The sequence below is a fragment of the Platalea leucorodia genome (genome assembly GCF_965183815.1).
Source record: "Platalea leucorodia genome assembly, chromosome: 7".
In the NCBI taxonomy this organism is placed as follows: domain Eukaryota; kingdom Metazoa; phylum Chordata; class Aves; order Pelecaniformes; family Threskiornithidae; genus Platalea; species Platalea leucorodia.
In genome coordinates this window covers 25,135,910-25,158,563 of record NC_138829.1, presented here as the reverse complement: position 1 = coordinate 25,158,563, position 22,654 = coordinate 25,135,910, and the positions used below count along the sequence as shown (strand labels likewise).

General features: G+C 49.0%; 1 protein-coding gene across 2 annotated transcripts in view; it reads left to right on the top strand.

Moving 5' to 3' along the window:
• ADCK1 (aarF domain containing kinase 1) overlaps positions 1–22,654 on the top strand; it is a 116,845-nt gene that overhangs the window by 65,768 nt on the left and 28,423 nt on the right. For both annotated transcript variants that reach the window (XM_082316612.1, XM_082316611.1), the window contains 4 exons: positions 9,311–9,460; positions 9,703–9,900; positions 13,640–13,833; positions 15,282–15,446. In XM_082316612.1, the coding sequence (XP_082172738.1) occupies positions 9,311–9,460; positions 9,703–9,900; positions 13,640–13,833; positions 15,282–15,446 (707 nt within the window). The remainder of the gene's footprint in view (positions 1–9,310; positions 9,461–9,702; positions 9,901–13,639; positions 13,834–15,281; positions 15,447–22,654) is intronic.

Below are 22,654 nucleotides of genomic sequence, written 5' to 3'. Positions count from 1 at the left end.
TCAGGCTTGTTTTGATGCATTAGCAGGAGGACTCTTGAGCAATATGTACATTCAGATTTTGAGCTGGCCTTCCTCACAGTTCTTGGACAGCAGATCCATTCTAAGACTGAGGTAGCTAGCATAGTGTACCTCCCTGGGAATCTGGTTGCTTCTTTGAATTTTCTAAAACTGCTGGAGATAGCAAAGTTGTCTGTAGAAGCCCAGGGAAAAACATTCTTTGCAATCTTCCATAGCTTTCTCCAGCCAGTCAGGGTGGAAAATTCAATAACTTCAGCCTTTCGGTGGGATATTTTGCTGCCAGTATGTGCCAAAATGAAGCAGAGAAGCAGCTAATTTCAGTTTTTCTGACTTGCAGAGGCTTTTGCTTGCGATAGGAGAGATTTAGGGTGAAAATTCAGCTCATTTTTTTGTTTATCCATGCCTTTGGGAAGGTCGTTTTGTGACATCTTGGCACAATAGGTTCCATGCAGCAATGAAACCACATATTTTGCTAATTCTGAGCTGGTCTCTAAACGAGGGCTAAGATATAATTTTTAAAAAGTCGTCAACAGACTTCTACTACTGCAAAGTATAAGCCTCAGAGGTTTCTGGCAATCTGTCAGGTATAGGATGTTACTCAGCTCAGTGGTAAGACTGAGTTTCTGCAAACTCTCTCAGTGTCTGCACTGAGCTGTTTTTTCTTCCTTTTCTCTCTCCACCCCCCGAAATTAATGATTAACTTTTACTGATTGCCAATAAAGCAACAGTAGAAAGGAGGGAATACCGAGCCTGTCAGAATCATGTGATGGGGAACGAGGTCTGTTATTATGGCCACTAAGATGAGGTAGGAGCAGTGTACGCCCCAGACCTCTCCTCTGGCAAGGTGCAGCAGATGGGGACAAATATGACCAAGGTCCATTATCAGCTGCTGCTGTTCGTGCCCTGGGTAGAGAACTGCATGGCATGGTGGTGAAGTGAGCAAAAGGCAGCAGACACTGAAAGGAACATGAGGAGGGGGTGGCAACCCAGGTTTCAAAACTATGACGTGGCTTATAATATACAGCAGTTCTGGCTTTCAGGAGATGCATTAGCTCCCTATAAACCACCTCTATCTATCCATCTATCTATCTATCTCTCTATCTATCTGTCTATCCCTCTATCATCTTACTCCATTTTGTTTTACTGGGCGGAGGAAGAGGAGTCTTCACTAAGCAGGATTTCTCTTGTGTGACAATGCAGCCTTGAAAAGCAAGCTGAGCCTCTCTCCTCTAAATGGAAAGGATCCCTGAGGTGAAAGCTCCCTTCAAACCAGGTTACTGACATTTACTTAATACCGTCTGTAGCAGGATTATCATTAAAGCTGCCCAAAAGCACATTAATCTCTCTGGATCCGTCCAAGCGCTGGATTGTAATGGCATTTAATCAGAGAAGGCTTTGATTTCTAAAGACAAGTGCAAACACTGAAATATCTGCCTGTGGAACAGTTACTTATTCATGTGCAAGTGTAGCTGAGGATGAGCATGCAGCTAGGATATTGACAGTGGGAGGGAAGCCTGGAGAGGGCAGTTATCAAGAAATGAGCTGGCATGAATTTTGAGGGAAGACCAGGGCATGGCAGCGTTAAGAAGGGGGCCACGTGGAAACTGGGCTGTTCCTGTTTGAAGACACAAGAGCATTTACAGTCTTGGTTGGGAAGATACATTTGGAAGAGGTGGGTAGAGCAGGGAAGGGAGGAAAAATAGACTGAGGGGCTCTCACGATGTTTGTAGCATACTGTATGCAGGAAGGAAGGAAGGATAGCAAGGCTACTTAGAGCATGGACTTTTAAAGAAGGTCCCAAATGGCACAAATGCTCCTTTTGCACCCATTCTGATTTTGCCTGATTCATTTAGAGAGATCTTGTCTGTATGCAAATCTTAACATTATATACGATCTGCTGCATGGGTCCTCCCTGTCCCTCCTTGTGGATGCTCTGTTGGTTTCTGCAGAGGCTGCTGGATCAGCAGGCTGTGGGAGCTGTGGAGCTTACAGATGCACTCGTGGCATGTGCTGTATTGCCTCCAGCTAACCAGCCAGCTCAGGCAGCTGAGTGGAGAGTCCCTCATGATCGCCCTGACTTGTTCTTGAGTCAGGGAAAGGAAATGATGCCATGTACTTCAGCTCACTAAGAGCGTGGTCATGAGCCGTGGATGATTCAGAAGTCAGGAAAGTGTTTTGTCCAGCTGAGAAGGGAAAGCAAACAGCTAAGGTACTTAAGATGAGCTACTGTGCGCAATTATTGCCATCTGTCACCCCATCCTACTGTGGCTTTTTGCTTCCTTCTGTTACTAAATGGGTTCTGCACTGGAACGGTATCTCTTAGCTCAGTAAAGAGCCCAGCTACCTTCTCATGGTTGACAGCTTTGCGACTTGAAATATGCTTTCATTTTGGGATTTACCCTTCTGCCAAGAGTCAGGAGCTGCTGCCTTGTAGCTGCTAAAATTTAAGTGGGATTTCCCAGGGTGGGATCCCTTTGTCAGCACAAGTGTGGAAACCTCTCATGTCTCAAGTATTTGTGCTTATAACACTCAAGTGTTAGATGAAATGGAGCATGGAGAAGAACACTGTTTCTGGGGAAAATGGCTAGTCTTGCTCTTTGCACCTGCTGATTCAGTCTGGGGAGAGGTTTCCTTGCAAATTCTCCTACATTTCCTCTTGTCTGAAGCTTAATGAAAATTCACAAGGCACTGGTAAGCAAGGATAGTGACCTCCAGCATTTCCAGCTTCTGAACTGTGCAAAGACACCAAGTAAAAGAGTTAAATTACACATGAACCCATTTCTTACTGAAAGTCAGTCTCAAGCATCAGTGTCAATCAGTTGCGTAAGTCTCAGCAAGATGCTTTACGTTAAATCCAAGGAAATAAGACTACATTTAAAGCCAAGGGAAGATGATCCCCATGGCTGTTTTGGGTCTGACAGAGATGCACGAAACAATTAAATAAACAACAACTGGTCTTCTCTACCTGTGTCCTTTTGAGAATCCGTAAAAACTTATCAAGTTAGTCCCTCAGTTCCCTGGGTGGATGAGTCAGAATATTTCTCCCCACTTAAATGCCATGGAAGATGGGGCATTGAGCAGGAAAATAATTTCCTCAGTCCCCAACAGAGAGAACTGTTGGGGCATGCTAGGCCTACACTCCAGGAGTCCTAAAAACTATTCCTGTATCTTAATGACATCGTGTGTGTCCAGATATCACCTTGCTGTGATGCTAGATCAGTGCATAGCGATAGTACTGCATTAGAGAGCACTGTGTTTTGATCCTCACAACCAGATCGCAGAGGGCAGGGTGTGAAATCGGATCTCTTGTGTGTGACCATCCTAATCTGCTATGGACAAGAACTGTTTCAGAGCAGAGGCACAGAGCAGGCTCCAAATTGTGGCTATTCTCCATCCGCACCCTTTGCTAATTTGACACCAGTTTCATTGGGCAGGATTGCCCTAGCAGGATTAAGCAAACCCTTAGATGATGGCTGTAATAACAACAACGAAAGAAAGCAAAAACCCAATACGCTCTTCAATCCAATTAACCTTCGATTAAGGTTCCAAAATCAATGCTATTATTTTGGCCTGAGGAGGTAATATTGAGCCCTGACAAATGAGCTGCACAACGACCTTTACTTTTAATGAGATCAATAGAAGTTAGTGTCGCCATCTCTTAAAATAATTGGCAAATATTACAGCCAAATTAAGGCCAGAGACTAGTATCTGCTCCTGATCTAAAGAGACAGTCACAGATGGAGGTGGGACAGGAACGGATGGTGCCCTATCAGGCAGTTTCATCTGGGACTTATCAGGGGCAGGCGGTGAGATCAGCCCTACAGGACCATGTCACAGGATTTTTTTCTTTGCCTTTCTTCTTCATGTCAGTTGGAGGTGTGGAGCCAGGACCACTCCAGCTTGCTTACAAGGCCAAGAAAGTATCAGTGGCTTTCCCTGCATAACCCAGGCTGGTTTGTTACATTGCAGCTACCCGTGAACATGATATATATGCCATCTTTTTACTGTAGGAGTATTCATAGGATCAAATTTGCACACATTTTTTCCTTTCTGAGAAGCTTCTTGCTAACTATTGCATATCGGTGTTTGTAAAGATACTCATTTGTGATGGACTTTCCAGTGCTTCGTTGTTGTCAGGTTGCTTGTCAGCTGGGTGTGCTGATTTGTTAAGAGGAGAGCTGCATACAGAGGCTGGTGTGGGCCCAGGAGTTTGCTGCTATGGGGCTGCGTGCAAGGGAACATAGTATGGGTTCATCAAAAGTAGCTCCTAGTGGATCATGCAGGGGTAACAGGTTGTCTAGGCTTTCAAAACTGATGGCAGCAACAGTTTGCAGCTGTGTACATATACGAGAAGAAGTATGTCACTGCTGCTACAGCTTGGGATCCTCTGAATTAGGTGACAGAGATGCAGTAGGTGTACTTGGTAAAATACTTGGTACACTGGATATGAGTCGGTTAACTAGAAAAGGTGGGGATTAGTAGGGAAATTGCAAAGTAGGTAAGAAACTGATAAAGGCAATGGTGGAGAGAAATTACCATAGTAGCGTTTTGTGAGGTTTGCTCTTCAAACTGGTCTTATTTAATAAATTCAGTGATGACCTTGACACAAACAGAACTGTGTGAAGGAGGTTGTTGACGACACCAAGTTGGGAGGTTCTGTCATTGTAGAGGAGGACCAGAGTAGCAATAGCACTTGGTGGCCTTGAGAACTGAAGTGATAGAAAGGGATGAAAATGAGCAATACCAAGTGAAAAGCCATGTGCTTAAAAACTAATAAGAAGAGTTTCTTAAATACGCTGGGAGTTTATCAGAGGGAAGCGACATATTAGAATGAACTTTGGGATCTTAGGCAATCACAGGGTAAGTGTGTGTTTCCAGTGCAGTGTGACTGTGTAAAAGGCAGGTTGGCACCTAGGACACATCAGATAAAGGAGCATCCTGCAGAAATGGGGCAATATTTATGCTGTATTTATGCTGATAATTATCCTACTGGTGAACACATTGGAGTAGTAAATACTGGAGAGGGAAGGAACTAGTTAAACTCTAGGGTTATGTTAGCTAAGTAAATGATTTAAACTGGACATCATTAAAATTAGGCTGGTGTTTAGGGGAAAGGTTCTGACCATCTAAAGAGCGAATTTTTGGAACAGCATCTGAAGTCATGCTTTCTGTCTTACTTATTTCTAGTGAACTTGACCAGTTTATAGAGAGACCATGTGACGCTGTACAATAACAATCCTTAATGTCTGCACTGCATTCTTATTTTCTTCTGTATTGGCTTGTAACTCACGTAGGATAGTTTGTGACATGTAGAACCCTTGCCATACTGAGTACATAAAATGAACTTCATGTGCTTAGTTTGGTGAAGAGTTACTCCAAGTCTGGCTGTTATGCGTGTATCTGTCACTCCATTGTTTTTGCCCAGGCTGCTGACTCTCCATTTCGTCGTCTGCAATCTGCTTATTCCTCAGCTACGTTTTTTTCAAAATTAAAACATTGGGCTGAAAACGTGTAGTTTGCCTGACACAGTGTCATGGTCATGTCATGTAATGTGGCAATGGCAGGTTGCTATTTGCATTCACTGGTGAGGCCACAGGCTCACTTGGTGACTGTAGTCACCATGTCATCATGTTCTGTTGCAGCACAAACAAATTGAACTTCTTTTAGGCAATAACCCACCTTCTGGCAATAGGCAAGGACACGCCTCTGGCCAGAGCCAGAGTCTGGTGTCATCCTGACATATCAAGCTCACCTCTGCTTGCTGACTAGCATAGTTTTTTTTCTTATGTGTTATGCTTAAATTATGCCATTCTTGATTACACCCCCTTGTGCCTAGTTGTGTTGCTTGTAGCACATCCAGTGCTACAAGTGCTTCTTCCTTGCTATTCGAACCTTCTAACATCAGTGGACTGCCCCTCCTCTAACATTCCTTAGCCAACTTTGGAATCTTCAGCTCTTTTAATCTTTTTCCCAAGTAAATTCCTCCTGCATCCTGCTCATTTATTTGCTTTCTCTGAACTCACTCTGTGTAGTCCGCATCTGTCTGTTAACGAGGTGCCTGGAAGTGAATGCAGGATTCCAAGGGTGATTATTATTTTTTTATGATGTGCAGCAGAACAATGCTGGGGGACCCTGGTAATGATAAGGACCTCATCGTATTGGATGATAAACAGGGAAAGGAATGATGACCTCTCCGTGTCATAACAAAATGCCTGTGTGTTTACTTTGGTCCTTGCTTCTGTAAATCACTGCAACCTTTTGTCTAATTTGCAATGCACCTTCACCCCGAGGTCTTACACAGCCTAAATGCATGCTGAATTCCTCCCTTCTCCTGAGTAGAGGTTTTCACATATTTGTTTTCTCATTTTACCTAACTGCATTCTTCCAAAGTGAATTCTGTATATGTTATTTATCCAGTGGCCTTCTCAAGAAAGGTGGAATAAAGGCCTGTAGTGATGGGGCACAGTACTGGAGAGTTAATGTATATAAAGGTTTTATGTTTTTTTCCTAAACTTTTTCTCTAGAAACATGAGCTCCTTTTGTCTGAATTATAATGACAGGTCGCTATTCACATATTACACTCTAAGCCCTAGAAATATAACCTTCCTTTTTGTTTAGAATTTGACAGTATTGGTGCTTTCTATCTTAATTTAATTTTTATCCTATTTTAGCAATATGTCAACAGACAAAAATATGCAAAAATACTTTAGTGTGCAGCACAGCTCCATCTCTTACACTGGGTAATTGTTTTTTTTCCAAAAGTAAAGACTGTTTATATGCTTATATCATAAATCCTGTAACATATCTTCTGTATGCTAACTAAATTATACAGAATGTGTTCCTCTTTCTTAAAGAAGCCATAAAGTCTAGTTTCAATGAATTAACTACTGCAGATACTCAAGGTTGCATGCTGGGGAAGAGGTAAATAGAAGTACAGCAGGGAAGGGAGAAAGGATGGGGATCTTGCAGTGAAGATTGTCTTGTACCCATGACCCAGCCTGTGGGTCAGAACAGGGCTGTGACCCCCCTGTTTTCATGGTAAGATGGAAAGATGAATCCCGATCTTCTCTTGTGTTGCATCATGGGCTGCAAAAGGCTATGACCACAGATCTGTTTAGTAACCTGTCTGCTGACAGTGACTCAGGAGGGGAGACCTTCCCTGCACCTGGAGCCTACAGCCATACCATAAGATGCTGTTACAAGGGTGAGAGGTGTTTTTGTAGGATCCTGGGATATTTGAGATTGGACCTCCTGAGGTCTCCTATCAAACCTCCTGCTAAGGCAGGGTCAGCTATGAGGTCAGACCAGCTTACACAAGGTGTTAGGTGTTATCCAGTCAGGTCTTTAAAACCTCCAAGAATGGAGATTGCACAACCTCTCTGGGCAACTTGTTCCACTGCTTGACTTTCCCAACCTATGCCATTACCGCAGCATGGAAGGAGAATCTGCTCTGTTTGAAGCAGCCCATACTCCAGTGCCCCAAATTAATAGCTTTCCAGGCTTTAGCCATGACCAACCCAACAGGTTTGCAGAACTGCTAGCCCCTGTCTGGACTTGTGTTTAATGGGTATGAGGCATCACGTTGTGCCCCAGATTGTCCCCAAGTCCTCATCTTCAATAATTCTGTGCTTTTCCGGGTCCCTGGAGGGCAAACAGCAGAGGCAGAGAGGGCGAAATGCCATTCACTCAGTGTGTGCACAGGTGTCATGGTTGATGCTATGATCAGTCATGATGTCCAAGTCCAATCCTCCTGGTGTGCAGGTCCCTGGGAGGTTGTGTGAATGAGTGACCAGCCTAAAACTTAAAAGAGACTATCTATCTGGCACATCCTTGGACTGTCAGCAAGTGCTACTCAGCTTTTCTAGGAGGTCACAGCACCTGGTACTTTGGTCCTATCCAATTTTAGAATTTGGTGATCTAGGAGACCTATAAGGGTCACTTCATTGCTCCAGTGAGCTCTGCTGGTGATTCAGAAGGGAAACATCGTTCCTCTCGGTCAGTGCTTACAATAACACCTCTGTGGCATTAGGGTAGCTGCACTACAGAAGACCGCAGGGCTGTGCTACGCCACTTGTGTGGGTGATTCGGCATGGGGGCAGCATTCTCCATGATTCAGCAGTGGCTCCAGGTCCCACCTGAGAAATGGAGGGTTGTCCCACCTGTTGGTGTGCTGCAGGAAGGGCTCCCATTCTCTCTCCTCATTTGTAGTTACTTGGGCACTATTCATAACGAACACTCTTCTCAGAGGTGGCTGCATTTCAGAGGTGGGTAAAGCAAGCCCTTCCCTGGCTGTCTGGTTTTCTGCAGGACAAGCTGTCGTTAGTATCCCCGTTACCTCTTCTACCACCTCTGCTTATGGGGACAGCTGCCTGTTTGCTGCTTGCACTCTGTGGCTGGGGACATGCTTGAAATCATTTATAACGATTGTCTTTTAATTGCTTGTTCAGCACTCCGCTGCGGAGCACCGTGCCGCTCTCTGACGGCAGGGAGGGCCGGCGGTGGGATGTCAGGGTGAGGCTGCTGTGTTAGTGCATGGCAAGGGATTGATCCCGAGCCCTGGGGATGTTTACTTGCTCCTAGGAGGTTTTTAACTTTAATAACATCTCTTGGTGATAAGGAGCAACGGCATGGAGGGACACAGCAGTGACAGGATGATTTAAACAGCCTTTCTGTGCAGCTTCATCTTCACAGACATTGCAAATCAGATTAGCATGGGTCTGAGGAAAGGAAGGGGGAAGTGGGGGACAGTGTGATGGAGGGAGGGGAAAGGGAACCCATGTTGATTCTGGTAAGCAGATGGACAGGCTGAGTCTCTTCCTACCCCTTCTCCACTGGGTTCTGCTGCTATCCATGGATGGAAACAGCTGAGTCTTCCTCCAAGCTGTCTCTCACCCACCCCAGCAGCTCTTTCCATGTCTTCCCTGTGAATGCCTGTGTGCCCCTATCCGCTGTCTCACTTCCCTCCTCATTACCAGAAAACCCATTCCTACCCACAGGCATTTTCTCTTTTTTATGCCAGGCAAGTGTCCTTAAATAACCCCTGACCCCACAAACACCTTCATGGTGCCCCCTGCATGGATCCTTCCCTGAATGCTCTGGGTCACCCCGCAGCAGATGCCAGCAGCCACCCTGTGCGTTTGTCAGTGTGAGGAGCTGCAAGAGCTCTGCATGGGCACATCAGCACGTACCAGACCCTCGCTCCCCGCAGCGTGGGCACGTGGGGCTGCCTCCCCTCCCCGGCAGGCACCCTGCTGCGGGTGGCAGTGTGTGACCATCTCCTGTCTCCTCACAGATCTCTCGCAACCTGGGGAAGCTCTACAGCGAAATGATCTTTGTGAACGGCTTTGTGCACTGTGACCCGCACCCAGGCAACGTGCTAGTGAAGAAATGCCCAGCCTCTGGCAAGGCCCACATTATCCTCCTGGACCATGGCCTCTACCAGGTACGTAGCTATGGGGGGGCTTCCAGGGCCTTGTGAGGCTGCCTGAGGGCATCAGGCTGAAAGAGCACACCCAGCTGCAGCCTTGCCCCCCTAAGCCCATATGAATACATTTTTCCTATTACTTCCATAACCCTCCAAGGACATTTCCTGGCTCTGAAATGGGGGAAGCTAGGGAGCACAAGGCTTTCCCCCCCAGTTCCCTGTCCTCCGTGGACTTCTGGGGGCTATGTCTCCCTCCCCAGGTGCTGAGCGAGCCATTCCGCATGGACTACTGCCGCCTTTGGCAGGCCCTCATCAAGGCCGATATGAAGAGGGTGCAGAAGTACAGCCAGCGGCTTGGGGCAGGGGATTTGTACCCTCTCTTCGCCTGCATGCTCACCGCCAGGTCCTGGGAGTCTGTCAACAGGGGCATTGACCGGTCGCCAGTCTCAGCCAGCGAGGTAGGTCCTGTGTGCCCTTCCCTATCGTGTGCCCTTCCTTCTCCTCGGGTCCCTCTCTTTGTTGTAACCACTTGCACCACTGATATCGCAGCGATGCTGGGCAACCCCTGGCAGCTCTGTAGCAAATTCTGCATCGATACCTGAGCTAGAAAAAGCCAGGACTCCTTCTGCAATGTGTTTTATAGTGGCAGAACTTAATTTCCCAGTTTCACTTGTCATGGTCTGCTTAAATTTTGTGTAATATTTTAATGGCTAAGTGTTCACCAGTTCTGGCAGGGGAAACATTTGTAGATCAGCCTTTTCTTAAAAAAGTGTTGAATGCAGCTGTGCAGGGAACCATCAAGGAGGATAGGTTAAGGTAGAAGAGACATAAAGGCTTAGTGGGAAGACATGAGAAGGATAATGCATTATCACTATTCATGTAAATGACTATCAGCACTGATACAAACTCCTAAAAACCCCTGGAAATTACCTCCCAATCAGAAACCCTATTAACTTGGAGTCAAGGTTGCTTAACTGCAGATCCTGTCAACTCAATCACTGCAAATCTAGGAAATTGCCACTTATATTCTCCACCCTTTCCTATCCACACATGCTGGGATCCTTCTCACGCCTCCCCGCACTCCTGACACGCACACACCACCTTAAGAATAGTAGCAGCCCCTGCCAACTGTGCTGTTTTTAGAGATGAGCATATAGTGATGTGATTTCAGCCAATGGACTAGTGTCTGTAGGTAGAAACAGGTTGTATCCTATGGTTTGTTTTTACCTGCACGCATTTGTAGTAGAGGGGATGAAATTAATTTAAGTAGTGTTATAATATTGTCCTGTGAAATTCTTTTCTGGAAATTCCTTTGGGTTGGCGTTTCATTTTGATGGATGTGGCAGAATTTGCTGCACTGGCTTGCCATTATCCATAGCAGTGAGTAGGCCAGATACCTTGGGTAAAGGAACCCCCTGCCCAGTAATTTGATTGCTTCCTATCTGAGTTAATTTTCTGCATATCAGAAATAATATAGTGACTGTCTAGCAGATCTATGCTTGATCTGGTGAGTTCTGGAGCTGGTAGCTCCAGAAAAAAATTCAGAGGCACCAAGGCGAATCCACACAGAGCTGGCTCCAATACTGCAAGGCCAGTGTTGAATGTGAGCTAACAAGCAGAGTTTATCCTAAACTGGCTTGTGAAGGTTATGCCAGAGGTGTAACTGCAGCCGCATGACGCCTTGTGTGGGGTAATGAACTCCGTCATTGAGTTGAATTGCGTGTACGGAGCCAGCTCTGTCGTCTTTGCCTACATGACACAATTAATGCTGAAACTGGATAATCCTGCAGCAGATAACGGGGAGCTGAGCAGATTTGCTGTGGCATTAGGAAATGAGCTGCTGCTTGCCCTTAGTTTAGAGGTGAATTTGAAAGATTGTATCAGCAGCAAGAGCCAAGCACTGTGTAGGCAGGTACCATCGGCACAGAGCTCCAGAGAATGTGCGTGAGGGTGTATCGGCATCAGAATAGCCTGTGAGACAAGGGAGCAGCCCTCCTGAAACAAAATCCTACCTGGAGTGCTGTGTCCAGTCTGGGGCACTGCATCTTGAGAAAGGTTTGATGAAGCTGGGACGAGTCCTGTAGGAAGCTACAAGGACTAGTGGTCAAGCAGATGCAACCCATGAGGTAAGTCTGAGCAAGTTAGGGCAGAAAAAGTCTAGAAAAGCACAGGATGAGAAGAGTTGTAGTAGTGATTTTCAAATCTGTTAAAGACTCCTGCAAACAGGACAAGAAGTAATGGGTTTAAATTCAGCTAAGGAGATTGGGGTTAAACATGAGAAAAGCTGGATCTAACGGCAAGGCCAGTGAAACGCTGGCGCGGATGGTCTGGGGAGGCTGCGAGTCACATCACTGGAGCGTTTTAGGAGCAGGCTAGGCAAATGTGTGAGGATTGCCATAGGTGTAGTTGTTCCTGCCTTAAGCCAAGGCCAGGCAGCTGACTGCTCAGGGTGGCCGCTAGCCTCATCTCATCTCATTTTATAATTGTGTTTTGCTGCATCCTGCAGCAGCCTCAGCGATTGCAGCCAAGGGGCTTTTCTCAGGTCCTGTGGCATAGCTCCTTTCTTCCTCTGTGCACAGGCTTCGCCCTTGACAGAAAATGACAGTTCTGGTGACAGATCATGTGGTTGTTTTGAGATGTGGACAAGCAGCTGGAGCTAAAAATAAGAAGAAAAGAAACAGAAAAGAAAACCTATGTGTGGAAAATAAAGTAGGGTCTGCAGTGATGCTGGCTAGGATCAGGGATAATCAGGGAGGAATTTTCTGCCAACAGATAATGGAACAAAACATTTAACATTTAGGAGAGTTAAGCATCTTCTTGCTGAAGCTTTGTGTATTTGGTCAGTGACGGAGGCAGGGGGACCCAAAGATTTATTTGTCAGCAGCAAAGCAACCATGGTGGTGTGTGAGCTGTGCACATCTCTGACTGTCACGACCTGCACACTCAATTTGTGCAGGTCTGTTCCTTTATAATAAGTTTGAAGTTCACAAAGAGTGAGTGTGAGATCCCATATCATGAAATATAGGCCAGCTGTCCCTCATTCCAGGGGAGAGAAGGTTTTAGAGCTGTCCGTTCCCTTTCCCACAAAGGAGCCTCCCTCCTGTAAGAAGTCATTTACTGCCCTCTGCATGCATCCTGCTGGATTCTGGAGATTTCAGATGTTCCAGGGACTTCTATTTGGATTTGCTGATTCATGTCATGGCCTCTGTAGGAAGAAGTAGGGACATGGTTATGCATGTGGAATCAGCTCCACACCACGCTGTCCTGCATTTATGGGGATGGTGGGGGAACTCTCAGATCTAAAAAAGAGGCAGAGGAGCGGGGGCTGGCTGTCTTGCGTGCTATGGTGGCTCATGTTTGGAGGGGAGCCCATCTTAATTGGCTCAGGCTGTAGCCCATCAGTTATCATAGGGATCTTGCCGTGGGCAGTGTATTTGTTGGAAGCTGGGGAACCAAGGAACACGAAGGATCACTCTGTGCCTGCCTTGGTCTTACACTCTTTCCTTAAGTGTCTGCTACTGGTTGCTACCAGGCATGATATGGGTCTAGACAGACCCTTAGTCTGACAGATGACAGTTTTTGATCTTTTGGGTTAGCATGATGCTTAACTGCGTAATGCTTTCTCACCTCTGCTGAGTTGCATTGAGGACAGAGGACTAAACTAGGCCTTGGAAAACAGCTTAATCAGTATAGTGTAAAGCCATCAGTTGCATGGCAGAGCAAGACAAGGAGCAGCCTGGTTGTCCTTGCAGCATGCCTCCACTTTCCTGAGCAGTCTTGTGCTACCTGCAGCTCTGCCAGGTTTGGGGCTGGTGAGGCAAGACTCAGTCAGAAGGCTGCAAGGGCAGTAATGAGACATGATTGCTGTGGGCTGCCTGGGGCCAAGAACTGAGATAGCAGCGAGTGCCGTGTTCTCCTGAGAGGCTATTGATCCTGCCAGTGAGGGGACAGGGCCTTATCTCACTGAGGGGCAGGTAGGATATGGCAAGAGTGATCTGTGACTGTGCTATGAGTGCTTGGGACAGCTAGGTGTCTGCAGGAAAGCAGGACAAAGAGCTCTTTAGCTTCTGGCCTAGAGTCATGGTCTGGAAAAACACTGTCTCCTCGTGCCAAATCTTAGCTGCATCTGGACCTGGGTTTCCCATGCACTCTCAGCTTCTCTCTTCTTTCTCTCTGACATGACCTGGCTGGCCGCAGGATGTGGAGATCCGGTCCAACGCTGCTGCTTACCTACCCCAGATCACCCAGCTCCTCAACAACGTCCCCCGCCAGATGCTGCTGCTGCTGAAGACCAATGACTTGTTAAGGGGGATTGAGTCAGCCCTGCACACACGGGCCAGTGCCAGCTCCTTCCTCAACATGTCTCGCTGCTGCATCAGAGCTGTTTCGACGTGAGTCTCTTCACCAGGCACCAGAGCAGCAGGGGCTGGCTGTCCGGGGGGGCCAGGAGCCGGGGGGATCCCAGGGCCAGCAGGCCAGCCAGGGCCCAGTCCCACAGTAGCTGAGCAAGGCGAGGAGGGCAGACTCTGAGATGGTGGTCGGGTCCAATCAAAAGTCCATATCATAATGCAACATCATGATAACAGGGCAAGTCCAAGGTCAAACCAGAAAGTCAATCTGTAGATCAGGTCCAGTGGTTGTCATGCAGGTCCAAGGTGACAAGACAGGGCTGAGGTCAAGCCAAGAGGTCAGTATGTGAGCTGAGTTCCAGGTCAAGGGGCTTTACAGCAGAGCATGAGCTGGGGACCATTACTTGTCCAGTGTAGCTCAGACAGGGACTGAAGGTGCAGGCCTGAGATTAACTGGAGCTCCTGGGCCTATGAGCAGAGAGTTGGGGGAGGTCCCAGGCTAGTCAGGGCCATTAGGGCTTATTAAAGCCCCCACCTTGGGGCCATGACAAGGCCTATCTTGACCTCTTACTCTTAGCTGTGGACCTCTCCCACTTATTAGCACATCTGCTGTGGTCCTACCCCTGCTCAGTTACACATCTCAGCCTCTGTCTGTGCTGTTCTCACGCCCATCAGCCTCTCTAGAGGACAGGTCTGTCACCCTGGGGCTGGGGACAGGGATGGAGTTGGAGCCCTTAGGGTAAGGGTTTAGGGTTTGGCCCCTCCAGAGGAGGGGAAGGGGCTTCCTGCCCATTACAGGCATCACCACTGGGAAGTATTTGTGGGTAGGAAAGATCTGCAAGTTCACTGCTGCCAGTTTCTGCAGCTTGATTGAGAGGCTAGGGCTGACTGTGAAGATCAGGCTGATGTTTAAAAGCCAGGAACAGGAGTTGTGCAAGTGATTTCCATCTGTGAGTCTTATGAGTCAATGCACTTCTGCCTCAGATTCCTCCTCCTTGCAGAAGAAATAACAGTTATTTCTCTGGCTGATGAGGGACCTACGAAGCCCAGTTAACCTCTGCTTCTAAAGAAAGGTGGATAATTACTTTTCCTGGAACCAGTGTGTCAGGATTGCTGGACTCTTATGAGTGTGCTACCAGGAAGGGCTATGGGGGTGTGTACCTGTCCCTGTTAGCTGAAGAGAAGCTGGGCATAGGAGCAGAGGATGCCATGGCCCAGGGTCACTATGTGCAGTGGGGAGAGAACCAGGCTCACGAGGGAGCAGGCTGTCTCTTCTGCCAGGTTCGTGCTAGGAGGGCAGTCCCCAGCTCCTCAGGAACATTACTTGGAGAAAATCCCTACTCCCAAGGGTCCCCACTAGTGGTGATTCTCCAGAGGTGGAACATTCCCCTCTCCTGGGGAGGGTCAGTTGTACTGAAGATGTAGAACAGCTCATCTTCCCGCTGGGCTGCATCCTGCTGGATCTAATGGAGCTGTTTCTCTTGTCCTAGGTACCAGAGGAGCAAGAGTCACTCACTTTACAGGAGGGCCCAGATCTCACTCACAGAAGCCCTGAGCCTGTGGCAGATCAACTTGTATGAACTCTTCCTGTGGCTGAAGGGGTCCCAGCTGGGGAACTGGGTCATTGCTCTCCTGAGCCGGATGCACCATTCCACGTACTGACATGAGCTGGTGGGAGAGGCCCGGGTGCTCCCTCCCTCCCTTCTGCTCTCCACGGCACATTTGCCTTTCTGACTGTTTCTGTCTATTCTGTGGGCTATTTCTGGGTCTTGTTCCACGTTACACGCTGCACTGTCCTTGCCTGTTACAGCGTTAGCTTTCTCTGTGGCGCTGAGAGGTGGAGTCGGTACTGGAGCTCTGCTGTTTCATGGTTTAGGAAAAGGAGGTGTGGGATACCATGTGTCAGGAAGGGCAGGCTACTTTCTTTCCCCATCTGAGCAGGAGAAATTCCACTCAGATTCCAGTGGGACTGCACTGGAAGCAAAAGCCTTTCCTTGGCTCTTTCTTAAACAATCTTACAGAATTTAAGAGAATCCCGACCCTGCCTAGAATGCCCCAAAACATTTCTCAGACCTTCAGAGAGAGGTGGTAAGTCCCTTTAAAATCCGGTAGGGTTTATATTAGTTTTTGCTGTATTCTTAGTCTGATTTCTGTTCAGGTGTGCAGAGAGTTTCTCAGAGGAGTGAGACCTTGTGGAGAGCTGGCCCTAGGGCTTCCTCTCCCATTACCAGGGAAAGGGGACCCTAATAGTGAGAGTGGTGGACTGGGAGGTCTGTCTTTCTGAGGTTTGTCTCCAGTCCTGTCAGCAAGTACCTCTCCGTTTTTGGACTTTTCCTGGCCTGTTTCCTTGCAGGTGAAATGAGGGAAGGGGACAGTGGTCCTGCCTCTTCCCCGAAATTCCGGGAAGGCAGAAGGAATGACAACTCAGGGCTTTGAAATTGCTGGTAATATATGTGTACTGTACAGTACTGCCACACAGCAAAATAAATGTGTTGTATCAAAGACCTTTGGGGGAGGGATGCCTGGCTGTGCACTCAGGGTGACGTTTGGGCCTTTAACCTCAGCCCTGTTTCCATTTCTCCACTGAGTGAGCAATGCCAGGCAGTGCTGTTAACTCCTTTCAAGCCAAGTGAAATGGTCTCTTGGTCTTTCCTCTTCCCAAGAGGTTTGTTCCACATCTGGGTCCTCTGGTGCTGCCTCAGATGTGTGTTGGGATGGGATGGAGGAGCAGGCGTCATTCTGCTGGGAGGATGCACCACTCCTCGCTACCCAGATCCATGCTGAGCCTGCCTCCTCCCTGCCTGCGGGAGCACGCTGCAGCACGTCTGTGAGACGTCACCATCCCCGTGCCACGCACTGAGCATTTCGCCTCGTCACTGCCTGTGACGTTTCACTGCTCCTGCCCCAGACGAAAACCTGCCACTTGCTCAGTGGTGCAAGTGACAGGTCTGATGGCTCTGACTCTGCAGATATAGGATGGCTACCAGGAAGTCTCACCCAGAGGCCTCCTTTATGTGAGACGTATTTGGGATCCTGGGAGACGTCCCTGCTGCTTGTGAGGATTCCTGTAGCCAGGAAGGGTGGATGGAGGTGACTGCTCAGATCATTTCAGCTTTCTCATAAGCTGTCTTGGTGAAGGGGACACGAAGGACAGGATGGGAGCGTCCCTCTACTGCCAGCAAGCTTGCTAAGCTGAGGGTCGCTACTCAGGTACCAGGCTGTGCCTGAGAGCAAGCCACAAGAAGAGCACGTGCTCTTCCATTTTGCATGCAGTTTCCCAGCTTGCACGGGTGTGAGACCCCACCTTGCAGTGAGGCCATTTGCACGGGAAGGGAAGCAGGGGGCAGAGTGTGGGTGAGTGCGTGTGTCAGTGCCTGAGGAACCGATTCTCTTGCTGTCTGTGTGAGAAGGGATGTAATCCAGAAAAGGTACCTGACTGCAGGTGTGCTTGGGCATGATGAGTTAGTGACTACATAAGTGTGGCTTATGACAGTGACTCCGTGCGCAAGCGTGTAGGCACAGCTGGCTGGCTCAGGCCTGTCAAGAAGTGGTGTGTGAATGGCAGAGTTGTGGATGGGGAATTACTGAACGTGGATTTTTGGTCTCCTGTGCAGTCAATCACCTGACCCTGGCGTTAGGTCTCTGAGCCCTTCCTACTATGGGGACAGCAGCAGGAGTGATGTGCTCTCCCATCTTTGCTAAGCAAAAAAAGAAATCCCGGTAAGACTGAATGTCCTCGCAAAGCTTGTCCCCAACCTGTGCAATGACAGGTCAGAGATTCCCCTGACTTCTGGGCTGTGTGATGGCGTCAGAGAATGGAATGGTGGTAATTGCAGTGACGAGATTCCTGAGTCGACAAGGAGTCATAGGGGCCCTGGAGCGTTGGTCCTGCAGCCTGTACATGAGTAATCTTTGCTTGTGAGCAGTCTGGCTGAAGCAGGGCTTTGCTTAGGCACTTACAGCTTGTAGGCTGGCCAGCGTGGGTGGGCCCATCGTCTTCTCCTCAGAAGTAGAGCTCTGCTCAAAAAATTGGCCCCATGCACCCAGTGAAGTCCAGGAGACCCTCTAGCAATGGTCACCGACTGCACATCCTCATCTTATAGCAGCCCCTGCAAATGCCTTTGCCTATCCGTGTCTGGATATACTGACCAGGGCACTGTCTGGGTCTCACCAGCATCTGTGCGTGAAAGCTCATCCCACAGTGAGACCCTGGTTGTATCCCTCATTTCCAGAGGATCTCACATCATGGAGAGGCTCCCCGCAGCTGACATTCGTGTTCACTGCTGAGCCCCCAGCCTGCTGTCAGCCACCATGCCTGTTCTTTCACACCTCTGAAATCCAGCCGTGTGACTGCTAGTCCCACTGCCTGAGGAAGGTGCCGGCTCTAAAAGTCGTAGGGAACCAGCAGCCCCTCAGACTGTCGTTTTTGGCAGCATGCAGCAGGCAGAGAGCGGGGTGTATTTGGAAGAGCTTTGTCTATTGACATTAGTCTCTGCCGGGAGGCTGCGTGCTTCAGTGTTAGCAGTGGGACTCCTCCGTCAGTTGTGCTCAGCTCTCACCCTTCCCACAGTCAATCAATGAGGGTTTGCCTGAGGAAAGAACAAGCAAACACCCAGAGTTTGACCCTTTAACATTCCTGCCTTGTCTTCTTGCTGAAAGCTCTCAAAGGTGAATGTGTTAAAAGGGTTTTGAAAAGACACTTTCTCATCCCAATTTGTGATTGTCAGACATGGGTAACCTGGATCAGCTCTGTGCACTTGGCCTCTCCTTCCAGCCTGCATTTATTGGTGTTTTTCCCACCAGCAAACACAGCCTCTGCTGCTCTGCCTGCAGTCGGCACATGAGCTGCTGTCTGCCCGGCCTCAGCTGCAAGCCGACTGGAGTTTGGTGCTAAACGTCGGCCTTGCCCAGCAGATCCCTGAGCCCACTGACTCCTCCTTGGGACCGACAAGCGGGGGATGAGAGCTAGGGCCAGAGATGCAAAACTCATAGGGAACTTCCAGCTCCCGTAATATGAAATACTATGTTGTAGCCTTGCAGCATCTCGCATCCTAACGGCTCTCGATGCTCTCAGACGTGCTGAGGAGCCAGCAGTCATTTTATCTAGCATTTAAATGTACCATCATTAGGTTGGCTGGAGGTGGAAAATGGGGCAGTCAGGGTAAATGATGTTGCCATGCAAAACTATGCAAGAATTTAGGGTGTGAAGTGAACAGGCATTTTTCATATCCAGCTGAAGAAAAAGCCAGAGAGCACATTAGTCCAGGCTAAACACCATAGCCTTTACCTAGCACATCCAGTGAACTTTAATGATGACAAGTGGGTGGCATATAGATTTGCAGATCAAGGCTGCATGGTGCCCTCTGCCATTTCGTAGGGGCGTATGAACCTCGTGCAGTCGCAGCGTAGAAGCTTGCCAAATGAATCACTCCCTGCTTCCCATTGCAAATGAACCGTGACCAGCATGCAGCCTGGCCAGCGCCAAAGTCATTCCCCTCACAAATGACTCCCCTTGGGTCACAGGGGCTGCCTTCCAATGCATCGCTTGGCAGCGTTCTTCCCCCCGCACCACCATGCCTCTCCGTGTCCCCCCGGCACCCTGCTCCCCCTGTACCCTGAGTCTGAAGGGGTGCGGGCAGGCTGCTGCGTCCTGGAGCATGCCAGGAGCCATCACACAGGGCAGGCTGTGCCAGGACACCCGGCATTCCGGTGGGAGCAGAGAGGGGGATGTCTGGAGGGGCGCAGCCCTCAGGGCAGCCAGTGCCTTCCCCCTTCATTCCCTGACAACTGGATGGCTAGGAAGGGGGTGGTGGGTTGACCCAGGCTGGATGCCAGGTGCCCACCAAAGCCACTCTATCACTCCCCTCCTCAGCTGAACAGGGGAGAGAAAATATAACGAAAGGCTCATGGGTCAAGATAAGGACAGGGAGATCATTCACCAATTATCATCACAGGCAAAACAGACTTGACTTGGGAAAAATTTTAATTTATTACCAGTCAAATCAGAGTAGGATAATGAGAAATAAAAACTACATTTTAAAAACACCTTCCCCCCACCCCTCCCCTTCTTCTCGGGCCTAACTTCACTCCCAATTTCTCTATGTCCTCCCCCCGAGGGGTGCAGGGGGATGGGGAATGGGGGTTGCGGTCAGTTCATCAGACGTCTCTGCTGCTCCTTCCTTCTCAGGGGAGGACGCCTCACACTCTTCCCCTGCTCCAGCCTGGGGTCCCTCCCACGGGAGACAGCTCTCTGTGAACTTCTCCAACGTGAGTCCTTCCCACGGGCTGCAGTTCTTCACGAACTGCTCCAGCCTGGGTCCCTTACACGGGGTGCAGTCCTTCAGGAACAGACTGCTCCAGCGTGGGTCTCCCACAGGGTCACAAGTCCTGCCAGCAAACCTGCTCCAGCCTGGGCTCCTCTGTCTCCACGGGTCCTGCCAGGAGTCTGTTCCAGTGTGGGCTTCCCAGGGGGCCACAGCCTCCTTTGGGCATCCACCTGCTCCGGCATGGGGTGCTCCATAGGCTGCAGGTGGATAACTGCTCCACTGGTAACCTCCATGGGCTGCAGGGGGAAAGCCTGCTTCACCATGGTCTTCACCAGGGGCTGCAGGGGAATCTCTGCTCCGGCACCTGGAGCACCTCCACCCCCTCCTTCCTCACTGACCTTGGTGTCTGCAGAGTTGTTCCTCTCGCATATTCTCACACCTCTCTCTGGCTGCAGTTTGTTGCCCACTTGGGTTTTTTTTGCCGCCTTAACTCTGTTATCCCAGAGGCGCTACCACCATCGCTGATGGGCTCGGCCTTGGCCAGTGGTGGGTTGGTCTTGGAGCCGGCTGGCATTGGCTCTGTAGCAGCTTCTCACAGAAGCCACCCCTGTAGCCCACTCACTACCAAAACCTTGCCATGCAAACCCAGTACAGGAGGACAGAAATTTCCTCCTCCTTGGCTCTTTAGAGGCAAGAGGCTGGGGCAGCCTCCTGCCCCTGCAGCCTGAGCTCTGGCCATCCCTATCTCACCCAGGGGATGTGCTTGTCCTGGGTGATGGAGGGAGGGGGAGGAGGGTTGAGGAAAAGGAAAGGAAGGGGAAGGGGAAGGAAAAAGGAAAGGAAAAAGGAAAGGAGAAGCTTGTCCCCCACCTTTTGGGAGTAAATACCAAAACCCATCATGATTCTAAACAGACTTGGGATCTCTAAATGCTTCTGGACTGCACTCTGCTTTTTGCTTCACAGGTGGCCCGGATGCTGTGGCAGGCAAGCGCTCGTGGCTGGCACAACGAAGGCTTCCCCCTTGCTCCTGCCACTGGGCTGACGCTGGCGTGGGGCTGGCCCTCTGTCAGCCCCGCCAAGGTGCCTGCAGGTGGGGTCATCCTCCTTCCTCCAGCAGTTGCTCAAGTGCTGTCCAGGACTGTAAAAGAGCTGGACAGTGAGAGATTTACATTTTTAATTACTTAATTACCCTTCTGAGAAAAATTACCTTTTCCAAGCATCATACAGGTGATAGTGATGTCCCCTAACATCTTACTCCATGAAGTATCACTAGTTGCTGGCTGTAACCCAGGTACTTTCATTTCTGGTGATCTGGTAAAAACTGTTCACTCAAATTGCATGAGCAGTATGGAGTAGGGAGGAGCTTTGGTATTTTATTATTTTATTTTATTTTATTTTATTTTATTTTATTTTATTTTACTTATTTTACTTTATTTTAGTTTTCATTTGATTCAGATTCTTTTTTGCTGAGGCTACTTTTCCCTACTCTGATAAATATGAGCATAAATAACACTCATAAAGCCTCTTCCTATAACCAGAGCACCGCAAAGAAGGGAACAAGAATTAGGTCTGACCTAGCAGGATGTGCCTGCATATAAAATGCACGTTAACTGCTGGTGGTTTGCAGCCCTGCAGCTCTGGGCTCAGTGTGGATGTAAGAGAGCGAGCAAGCAAGCGTCTCCCCGGGGTGGCTGCCCTGTGAGCCCCTGCTGTCCTCTCAGCCCACAGCCTAACAGCGCCTCTAACTTTAATAAAGGAAAGATGGAAGAGATTACTAAATGGTAGCCAATAAACAAAGCAACATGCACGAAGCCTGGTAATATCATATTGCTCTTAAAGAAAATATGAAAAATAGTAATCACGGCCATTGTTATTACTGTCTTGTCCTTCACCATGCCTAAACTATCCATCATGCCGATAAGGCTGAAAGGAAAACCCAGCGATATAAGATGCCTATATCACAGGGCAGCCAGTCCTGTGGCTGCCTGTGCTGCACCCAGTCTGCCCTGGGACTGCGGTTGCTCCTCTGCATCGTGGGACCATCAGATAAATCAGAGCAGAACCAAAGCAGGGAGAGCCTGTCGGCATAGCCACCGGCAGCAGCAGGTCAGCACAGAAATAGCTGCTCTGCAACAGCCGGCGTGGAGACCTGAGCAATGAGGTGATGTGGGCTGGGGATTTACTTTGGGGTATCAGCACATCTAAAATGCATTGGTGTGGGCCGGACAGAGCCCCAGAGGAAGACGGAGGGAGGAAAGCAGATCGTGGGATGTGGGGTGGGAAGTCAGCTACAAGTGTGGTACTGCTGGCAACTGCACGGCAGGCTGAACAGTCAGTTTCATGGGAGAAGAGTTTTGCTCTGGAGAAATTATACTTGACTGTTCAATTGTGTACCCAGAGAATAAGAGTTAGCAAAGCTGGGGAAGGGGTTGGAGAGCTGCACAGGCTGCGCGAGGCTGCCCGAGCAGCCCTTGCTGGCTGAGGGCTGTTCCCTGCAGTTTGCTCTTCAGCCCTGGCCCTGCCTGGGTTACACGGTTCACGCAACTCCTTTAGTTTGGAGACTGCTCCACGGTCTTACTCTTGGGATCTCCATCTCA